The sequence below is a fragment of the Oscarella lobularis genome, chromosome 1 (assembly GCF_947507565.1).
Source record: "Oscarella lobularis chromosome 1, ooOscLobu1.1, whole genome shotgun sequence".
Lineage (NCBI taxonomy): Eukaryota > Metazoa > Porifera > Homoscleromorpha > Homosclerophorida > Oscarellidae > Oscarella > Oscarella lobularis.
This window is the reverse complement of record NC_089175.1, coordinates 4,279,176-4,289,778: the sequence shown is the minus strand read 5'-3', so window position 1 is coordinate 4,289,778 and position 10,603 is coordinate 4,279,176. Positions and strand designations below refer to the sequence as shown.

General features: G+C 50.4%; 1 protein-coding gene across 1 annotated transcript; it reads left to right on the top strand.

Annotated features, from left to right (window-relative positions):
* Positions 1 to 180: 180 nt before the first annotated feature.
* LOC136199518 (intermembrane lipid transfer protein VPS13D-like) lies at positions 181 to 4,956 on the top strand. Its single transcript, XM_065989733.1, is given in 11 exon segments — positions 181 to 830; positions 832 to 852; positions 895 to 996; positions 1,086 to 1,560; positions 1,608 to 1,744; positions 1,797 to 2,003; positions 3,206 to 3,362; positions 3,419 to 3,532; positions 3,587 to 3,630; positions 3,706 to 4,575; positions 4,621 to 4,956. Coding segments are annotated over 9 exon segments (1,422 nt in total). The 5' UTR covers positions 181 to 632; the 3' UTR covers positions 3,598 to 3,630; positions 3,706 to 4,575; positions 4,621 to 4,956.
* The last annotated feature ends 5,647 nt before the right edge of the window (positions 4,957 to 10,603 follow it).

The following is a 10,603-nucleotide window of genomic DNA, read 5'->3' as shown; positions in this document are numbered from 1 at the left end:
ACCAGCCCGTGCCGCCTTTTCCGGCGTCGACCAAAATGCGAGACGGCTGCAAAGAGCTGTCCGGTCAGCTTCGATCGGCTCGCTTGGTCGACCTGTCGCCGAACGTTGTCGTCTACGGCGAGCGTTTCGGAACGACGGATCGTCCCTTCGTTTTCGCCATCACCAAGTACGCGGAACCGGACTGGGATCTCAAGCGATCCTTCGACATTCGCGTCAAGCTCGAAGCGCCCAAGGTGCGATACGTTCGTACGCAGCGCTTTCTCAAGGAAACGATTTCCTTCTGTGAGCACTTCGTTCAAACGATGGACGCGTACGTATCAGCGCATGAAAGCCGACGCCGATAATAATCTCGACTACCAGGGTCCCACTTGATCGCCTAGGATCACTCTCAACATCGAGGCCGATAGATCGGAGATCGTCTTTTCTCGCAGTTCTTCGTCGACCGACGTCATCGTCTTGGAATTGGAACATCTTGAAAGCGACGAATCGATTTCTTTTCGCCGACGACGAATCGACGTTGAATTCGAAAGCGATGAAGCGAGGTGGGTCGACTTCGACGGCCGAGCCTACGACGTACGAATACGTAAGAAGTACCGCTGACGTCAACTGACGCCGCCAAAGATCGATCGTGGATGAAAGGACGATTTAGGGGTCCGTGTCTCTTGGACTTCATCGACTTGTCACTGTCAGACGTAAACGTTTTCACGGCTCGGAAAATGAGCGAGAGTCAAGGTTGGCCGGTTGCGTTTGAGAAACGAGGCGGACGCGTATTGGCTGACAAGTGCCAACTAAATTTAAAGATAGAACGAAATCTTTGCAAGGATCTAAGCAAGAACGGTACGAAAAGTCGTAGTCAAGAAATAAGAAAATATATGTAGTATGTTATAGCACCAGATTGACGAACAGCTATCCACTGTGCACTTTCTTGTCGACAAGTGGCAGTACGATCTCATAAACGATATGCTTGATCACAATATTGGCGAACCCGTTCAAACGGCCAGAGGGTAAAGTTGTCGATCCTATTTTGCAGGTAAGATGACCCCCATTCAATATCCGTTATTCTTTTTGAGCTTCGATCTATTTAGCCGAGCTTTGACGGCAGTTGGGTCGTCGTCGATTTGACGATGACTCTAGTGAATGTCAGTGTCGAGCTCGTCGTCACGCACGAGCTGGCCCTTCTCGGCACGGAATCCGTTCGCGTCTCGCTGGCTCAATTCAACTTCGAACGATCCCAATTGCACGTCAAAACCCATTCCAATCAATCCAAAACTGTCAATTTGTCGTCAATGGCGCTCACTGCGAACGACGTACGTCAAGTCAGATCCGTCGGGACGGCGTCCACGGCGAACGTGTTCACGGAAATTCTCAGTCTCAACGATCCGACGGGTTCGAGCTCTACTCCCCGATCCGACGGGTTCGAGCTCTACTCCCCCCAGTTGGAAACATCGTTCTCGATGTCTGAGAAACGCGAAAAGGCGACGATCGTTCTGCAGCGAGCTCGACTGTACGTCATCGTCGAATGACTGCTCGCCGTTAAGGATTTCTTGCTGGAGAAGTCAAGCAAGAGCGCCAGGGACGACGTCGACGTTGATTAAGTTGACTATCAGGCTGCGACGACGAAAGAAGATCGCCCAGTAGTGACTGTCGTCGAAAAGCCCAAGATATTAGCATGAGTGTCACTCGAACAGACTTCGTTGTCGTTCAGAATGCGAATGAGAGAGATTGCAACGCTATTATACTGAAGGTAAGATATCTGTTTGAGAGCCTAACTAAAACAGCGAGTTTTCTTTCTGAAGTGGACGTTGGTAATGACGTCAAACGTTATGGAAAGTACGAAGCGAGGCTTGTCGATGACTCTTTCGGAGATCGAATTGTTTTCGTTCCGCCTAGGAAATGAAGACGATACTGCACCCTCTATCATTGATCCGGCTGAACTCGCCATCAGTCTCGAGCCAGGCAAGCAGGCGAAGCAAGGGAGCGACGAATCATTACCGGATTTAGAGGTACAGTTCAAACGTTTTAATTAATTAATTAATTAAAGCACCTTTGGCCCCGAGCATAGATTTTCTCTCTCCCTCCCCCCTCCCCCCAAAATAGCCGATTCTATACGTCGTAGGTAGAGAACGATTGGTCTACGAGAGTACTCTCCTAACCTTACCCGATATAAAGGGTGTCTCGCGTCTCTCCGATTTTTCTACCAACCCCCTCGTTCGTGTTTCTGCAGTGAAACGACGAGGAAAGAGATCTGCTCAGTGAAAGCGGCGGCCATATTGCCGTGCGTTTGAGAGCGATTCTCTTTCAGATCGCGAATGCGAGCATATACTGTAGTCAAAGGCTCGCCGAAAGTCAGAGAAACGCTAAAGATTGCTCGCCAAAGTTCGCTCAGTTTGTTCGAGAGCCGGCAGACATCTTGCTTGACTTTTGCTGACCAAGCACAACGTCACTGCACGTTTACGTTCGCTTTTCGCGTCCATATAGCAACCGACCGATTCTAGAACGAAATAGAATTCTCTCCGTAACCGATTTCGTGCTTTTGCTTGTAGTTAGGAGTCTTAGGACGAGTTTCGTAGCGTAGTGCGTATCCTCTTACATCAGACAATGATGTCATACAATGATGTCATTTTCTGTTAGCTCCTCCTCCCTTCACCGTTTTCTCGCGTATAGAAACCGAATCGCGGCGTAATTTTGCTCGAAACGGTAGCAGAATCAAATTTTCAGTCGATTCGCATCGGTTTCCGAGTCGAAACGACGAGCGTTTTCGTGCTGTCAAGTTGCGGTACAAACGAGGCTCCGCCCTCTCGAGTATAAATAGCCAGCTCGTACATCAACAATCAGAGTTCTCAGAGCTAGGATAGAAGGGAGCAGGTAACTCTCCCCAAGGTGTGACCATTATGCCTGGTGGCTGGTCAATTTCCTCACTTGACAAGGGCTTGGTCGCAAAGCCTTCCTAGTAATGACGAGAGCGAGGCATTCTGATATCTCCTCCATAGCACCGTCTTCCGTGAGGTTTGATACTTGGTGTCGTTTTTTTCTTTTTCAAAAAGATTCTATTAGTCGAAAGAACGCGTCTTTTGACCTTCTAGGGGTCAAACAACGCGTTTTTGACCTTGTAGCAGCCACGTGGCGAAAGGGGGCCTCACTTCTCTCTACACCTCATAGCGTTTGTATCTGTGTACGTAGCACAGCTTCATTTTCTCTTTGCTAGATTTTCTTTCAAAGGGATGTCAATATTCGCTTGTGCTACCGCGATCTTGAGCTCTTTCTCTCCATCGCGTCTAGCTTTAAAAGCCAACTGGAAGGACGCGGAATCTTTTCCAATGACATCTCGTCGGAAGACGAAGAAGAAAACGACGATGTTGACGGTGAAAATTTTATAGAATTGAGCAAATACATCTATCTGACAGTGCTCTGTGTATAGATCTCAAGCTGAAGAGGCTCAAGCAGCTTGGCTACTCTCCGCGTCTAGAAGCGTTGATTCGAACGAAAGGAGATTTCAATGCCTCCGCCCATTGGCTTGTCGACAACGTAAAAAGTATGACTGGCTCGTTGGGGTGCTTGTCTTTCCGTTTTTTATTTTTGGATTCAGGTGCTCTCTAAGGCTCGGAGCTAGTCAGACGGACAGCCGTTGTGGTAAAGCCTACACAACGAGTTTAAACTCAAGACTCAAAAATTGGAAACGAATAAAATGTTCTTACCTGTGTGTAGGAGTCGAGGATTTTTTCTTACGACGAGCGAGGGAGGATTTGTTCAGGCTCACGCTTCGCAGGGTTATGGTAGACCCGATGCGTAAGTCTCTATTCTCCTATTCTCCTTATTCGATTTCGTCGTACTCCGCGTGCAGCCGGTATATATATTCCCTCATGCGGTGTTCGTTCTCCGCCTACAGGCGGTATATATATTTCGTCAGGAGGTGTTCGTTCTCCGCCTGCTGGCGGTATATATATTTCGTTAGGCGTTGTTCGTTCTCCGCCTGCAGGCGGTATATATATTCCGTCAGGCGGTGTTCGTACTCCTCCAGCAGGCGGTGTATATATTCCGTCAGGCGGTGTACGTACTCTTCCGGCAGGCGGTATATATATTCCCTCAGGCGTTGTTCGTTCTCCGTCTACAGGCGGTATATATATTCCGTCAGGCGTTGTTCGTTCTCCGTCTGCAGGCGGTATATATATTCCGTCAGGCGTTGTTCGTACTCCGCCTGCAAGCGGTTTATATATTCCGTCAGGCGGTGTTCGTACTCCTCCAGCAGGCGGTGTATATATTCCGTCAGGCGGTGTTCGTACTTCTCCGGCAGGCGGTATAAATATTTCGTTAGGCGTTGTTCTTACTCCTACGGTATATATATTCCGTCAGGCGTTGTTCGTACCCTTCCCGAACGCGGTATATATATACCGTCAGGCGATGTTCGTACTCCTCCTGCAGGCGGTATATATATTACGTCAGGTGATGTACGTACTCTTCCGAGAGGCGGTATTTATATGTCGTCAGGCGTTGTTCGTTCTCCGCCTGCAGGCGGTGTATATAATCCGTCAGGCGTTGTACGTACTCTTCCGGCAGGCGGTATATATATTCCGTCAGGTGATGTTCGTACTCTTCCGGCAGGCGGTATATATATTCCGTCAGGTGATGTTCGTACTCTGCCGGCAGGCGGTATACATATTTCGTCAGGCATTGTTCGTATTTCGCCTGCAGGCTGTATATATATTCCGTCAGGCGTTGTTCGTACTCCGCGTGCAGGCGGTATATATATTCCGTAAGGCGGTGTTCGTACTCCTCCGGCAGGCGGTATATATATTCCGTCAGGCGTTGTTCGTACTCCGCGTGCAGGCGGTATATATATTCCGTCAGGCGGTGTTCGTACTCTTCCGACAGGCGGTATATATATTCCGTCAGGCGGTGTACGTACTCTTCCAGCAGGCGGTATATATTATTCGTCAGAAGAAGTTCGTACTCCGCCGGCAGGCGGTATATATATTTCGTTAGGCGTTGTACGTACTCCGCCTGCAAGCGGTATATATATACCGTCAGGCGGTGTACGTACTCCTCCGGCAGGCGGTATATATATTTCGTCAGGCGGTGTTCGTTCTCCGCCTGCAGGCAGTATATATATTTCGTCATGCGTTGTTCGTTCTTCGCCTGCAGGCGGTGTATATATTCCGTCAGGCGGTGTTCGTTCTCCGCCTGCAGGCGGTATATATATTCCGTCAGGCGTTGTTCGTTCTCCGCCTGCTGGCGGTATATATATTCCGTCAGGCGTTGTTCGTTCTCCGCATATAGGCGGTATATAAATTCCGTCAGGCGGTGTACGTACTCTTCCAGGAGGCGGTATATATTATTCGTCAGAAGAAGTTCGTACTCCGCCGGCCGGCGGTATATATATTCCGTCAGGCGTTGTTCGTACTCCGCGTGTAGGCGGTATATATATTTCCTCAGGCGGTGTTCGTTCTCCGCCTGCAGGCAGTATATATATTCCGTCAGGCGTTGTTCGTTCTCCGCCTGCAGGCGGTATATATATTTCGTCAGGCGTTGTTCGTTCTCCGCCTGCAGACGGTGTACATATTCCGTCAGGCGTTGTTCGTACTTCTCCGGCAGGCGGTATATATATCTCGTTAGGCGTTGTTCTTACTCCTCCGGTAGGCGTTCTTCTTACTCCTCCGGTAGGCGGTGTATATATTCCGTCAGGCGTTGTACGTACTCCGCCTGCAAGCGGTATATATATTCCGTCAGGCGTTGTTCGTACTCCGCGTGCAGGCGGTATATATATTCCGTCAGGCGGTGTTCGTACTCCTCCGGCAGGCGGTATATATATTCCGTCAGGCGTTGTTCGCACTCCGCCTGCAGGCGGTATATATATTCCGTCAGGCGGTGTTCGTACTCCTCCGGCAGGCGCTATATATATTCCGTCAGGCGGTGTACGTACTCCTCCGGCATGCGGTATATATATTTCGTTAGGCGTTGTACGTACTCCGCCTGCAAGCGGTATATATATACCGTCAGGCGGTGTACGTACTCCTCCGGCAGGCGGTATATATATTTCGTCAGGCGGTGTTCGTTCTCCGCCTGCAGGCAGTATATATATTTCGTCATGCGTTGTTCGTTCTTCGCCTGCAGGCGGTGTATATATTCCGTCAGGCGGTGTTCGTTCTCCGCCTGCAGGCGGTATATATATTCCGTCAGGCGTTGTTCGTTCTCCGCCTGCTGGCGGTATATATATTCCGTCAGGCGTTGTTCGTTCTCCGCATATAGGCGGTATATAAATTCCGTCAGGCGGTGTACGTACTCTTCCAGGAGGCGGTATATATTATTCGTCAGAAGAAGTTCGTACTCCGCCGGCCGGCGGTATATATATTCCGTCAGGCGTTGTTCGTACTCCGCGTGTAGGCGGTATATATTTCCTCAGGCGGTGTTCGTTCTCCGCCTGCAGGCAGTATATATATTCCGTCAGGCGTTGTTCGTTCTCCGCCTGCAGGCGGTATATATATTTCGTCAGGCGTTGTTCGTTCTCCGCCTGCAGACGGTGTACATATTCCGTCAGGCGTTGTTCGTACTTCTCCGGCAGGCGGTATATATATCTCGTTAGGCGTTGTTCTTACTCCTCCGGTAGGCGTTCTTCTTACTCCTCCGGTAGGCGGTGTATATATTCCGTCAGGCGTTGTACGTACTCCGCCTGCAAGCGGTATATATATTCCGTCAGGCGTTGTTCGTACTCCGCGTGCAGGCGGTATATATATTCCGTCAGGCGGTGTTCGTACTCCTCCGGCAGGCGGTATATATATTCCGTCAGGCGTTGTTCGTACTCCGCCTGCAGGCGGTATATATATTCCGTCAGGCGGTGTTCGTACTCCTCCGGCAGGCGCTATATATATTCCGTCAGGCGGTGTACGTACTCCTCCGGCATGCGGTATATATATTTCGTTAGGCGTTGTACGTTCTCCGCCTGCAAGCGGTATATATATACCGTCAGGCGGTGTTCGTACTCCTCCAGCAGGCGGTGTATATATTCCGTCAGGCGGTGTACGTACTCTTCCGGCAGGCGGTATATATATTCCCTCAGGCGTTGTTCGTTCTCCGTCTACAGGCGGTATATATATTCCGTCAGGCGTTGTTCGTTCTCCGTCTGCAGGCGGTATATATATTCCGTCAGGCGTTGTTCGTACTCCGCCTGCAAGCGGTTTATATATTCCGTCAGGCGGTGTTCGTACTTCTCCGGCAGGCGGTATAAATATTTCGTTAGGCGTTGTTCGTACTCCTACGGTATATATATTCCGTCAGGCGTTGTTCGTACCCTTCCCGAACGCGGTATATATATACCGTCAGGCGATGTTCGTACTCCTCCTGCAGGCGGTATATATATTACGTCAGGTGATGTACGTACTCTTCCGAGAGGCGGTATTTATATGTCGTCAGGCGTTGTTCGTTCTCCGCCTGCAGGCGGTGTATATAATCCGTCAGGCGTTGTACGTACTCTTCCGGCAGGCGGTATATATATTCCGTCAGGTGATGTTCGTACTCTGCCGGCAGGCGGTATACATATTTCGTCAGGCATTGTTCGTATTTCGCCTGCAGGCTGTATATATATTCCGTCAGGCGTTGTTCGTACTCCGCGTGCAGGCGGTATATATATTCCGTAAGGCGGTGTTCGTACTCCTCCGGCAGGCGGTATATATATTCCGTCAGGCGTTGTTCGTACTCCGCGTGCAGGCGGTATATATATTCCGTCAGGCGGTGTTCGTACTCTTCCGACAGGCGGTATATATATTCCGTCAGGCGGTGTACGTACTCTTCCAGCAGGCGGTATATATTATTCGTCAGAAGAAGTTCGTACTCCGCCGGCAGGCGGTGTATATATTCTGTCAGGCGGTGTTCGTACTCCGCCTGCAAACGGTGTATATATTCTGTCAGGCGGTGTTCGTACTCCGCCTGCAAACGGTGTATATATTCTATTAGGCGTTGTTCTTACTCCGCCTGCAGGCGGTGTATATATTCTGTCAGGCGTTATTCGTACACCGCCTGCAGGCGGTGTATATATTCTGTCAGGCGTTATTCGTACTCCGCCTGCAGATGGTGTATATATTCTGTCGCGCGCTGTTCGTACTCCGCCTGCAGGCGGTGTATATATTCTGTCACGCGCTGTTCGTACTCCGCCTGCAGGCGGTGTATATATTCTTTCAGGCGGTGTTCGTACTCCGCCTGCAGGCGGTGTATATATTCTGTCAGGCGGTGTTCGTACTCCGCCTGCAGGCGGTGTATATATTCCGTCACGCGCTGTTCGTACTCCGCCTGCAGGCGGTGTATATATTCTGTCAGGCGGTGTGCGTACTCCTCCGGCATGCGGTATATATATTTCGTTAGGCGTTGTACGTACTCCGCCTGCAAGCGGTATATATATACCGTCAGGCGGTGTACGTACTCCTCCGGCAGGCGGTATATATATTTCGTCAGGCGGTGTTCGTTCTCCGCCTGCAGGCAGTATATATATTTCGTCATGCGTTGTTCGTTCTTCGCCTGCAGGCGGTGTATATATTCCGTCAGGCGGTGTTCGTTCTCCGCCTGCAGGCGGTATATATATTCCGTCAGGCGTTGTTCGTTCTCCGCCTGCTGGCGGTATATATATTCCGTCAGGCGTTGTTCGTTCTCCGCATATAGGCGGTATATAAATTCCGTCAGGCGGTGTACGTACTCTTCCAGGAGGCGGTATATATTATTCGTCAGAAGAAGTTCGTACTCCGCCGGCCGGCGGTATATATATTCCGTCAGGCGTTGTTCGTACTCCGCGTGTAGGCGGTATATATTTCCTCAGGCGGTGTTCGTTCTCCGCCTGCAGGCAGTATATATATTCCGTCAGGCGTTGTTCGTTCTCCGCCTGCAGGCGGTATATATATTTCGTCAGGCGTTGTTCGTTCTCCGCCTGCAGACGGTGTACATATTCCGTCAGGCGTTGTTCGTACTTCTCCGGCAGGCGGTATATATATCTCGTTAGGCGTTGTTCTTACTCCTCCGGTAGGCGTTCTTCTTACTCCTCCGGTAGGCGGTGTATATATTCCGTCAGGCGTTGTACGTACTCCGCCTGCAAGCGGTATATATATTCCGTCAGGCGTTGTTCGTACTCCGCGTGCAGGCGGTATATATATTCCGTCAGGCGGTGTTCGTACTCCTCCGGCAGGCGGTATATATATTCCGTCAGGCGTTGTTCGTACTCCGCCTGCAGGCGGTATATATATTCCGTCAGGCGGTGTTCGTACTCCTCCGGCAGGCGCTATATATATTCCGTCAGGCGGTGTACGTACTCCTCCGGCATGCGGTATATATATTTCGTTAGGCGTTGTACGTTCTCCGCCTGCAAGCGGTATATATATACCGTCAGGCGGTGTTCGTACTCCTCCAGCAGGCGGTGTATATATTCCGTCAGGCGGTGTACGTACTCTTCCGGCAGGCGGTATATATATTCCCTCAGGCGTTGTTCGTTCTCCGTCTACAGGCGGTATATATATTCCGTCAGGCGTTGTTCGTTCTCCGTCTGCAGGCGGTATATATATTCCGTCAGGCGTTGTTCGTACTCCGCCTGCAAGCGGTTTATATATTCCGTCAGGCGGTGTTCGTACTTCTCCGGCAGGCGGTATAAATATTTCGTTAGGCGTTGTTCGTACTCCTACGGTATATATATTCCGTCAGGCGTTGTTCGTACCCTTCCCGAACGCGGTATATATATACCGTCAGGCGATGTTCGTACTCCTCCTGCAGGCGGTATATATATTACGTCAGGTGATGTACGTACTCTTCCGAGAGGCGGTATTTATATGTCGTCAGGCGTTGTTCGTTCTCCGCCTGCAGGCGGTGTATATAATCCGTCAGGCGTTGTACGTACTCTTCCGGCAGGCGGTATATATATTCCGTCAGGTGATGTTCGTACTCTGCCGGCAGGCGGTATACATATTTCGTCAGGCATTGTTCGTATTTCGCCTGCAGGCTGTATATATATTCCGTCAGGCGTTGTTCGTACTCCGCGTGCAGGCGGTATATATATTCCGTAAGGCGGTGTTCGTACTCTTCCGACAGGCGGTATATATATTCCGTCAGGCGGTGTACGTACTCTTCCAGCAGGCGGTATATATTATTCGTCAGAAGAAGTTCGTACTCCGCCGGCAGGCGGTGTATATATTCTGTCAGGCGGTGTTCGTACTCCGCCTGCAAACGGTGTATATATTCTGTCAGGCGGTGTTCGTACTCCGCCTGCAAACGGTGTATATATTCTATTAGGCGTTGTTCTTACTCCGCCTGCAGGCGGTGTATATATTCTGTCAGGCGTTATTCGTACACCGCCTGCAGGCGGTGTATATATTCTGTCAGGCGTTATTCGTACTCCGCCTGCAGATGGTGTATATATTCTGTCGCGCGCTGTTCGTACTCCGCCTGCAGGCGGTGTATATATTCTGTCACGCGCTGTTCGTACTCCGCCTGCAGGCGGTGTATATATTCTTTCAGGCGGTGTTCGTACTCCGCCTGCAGGCGGTGTATATATTCTGTCAGGCGGTGTTCGTACTCCGCCTGCAGGCGGTGTATATATTCCGTCACGCGCTGTTCGTACTCCGCCTGCAGGCGGTGTATA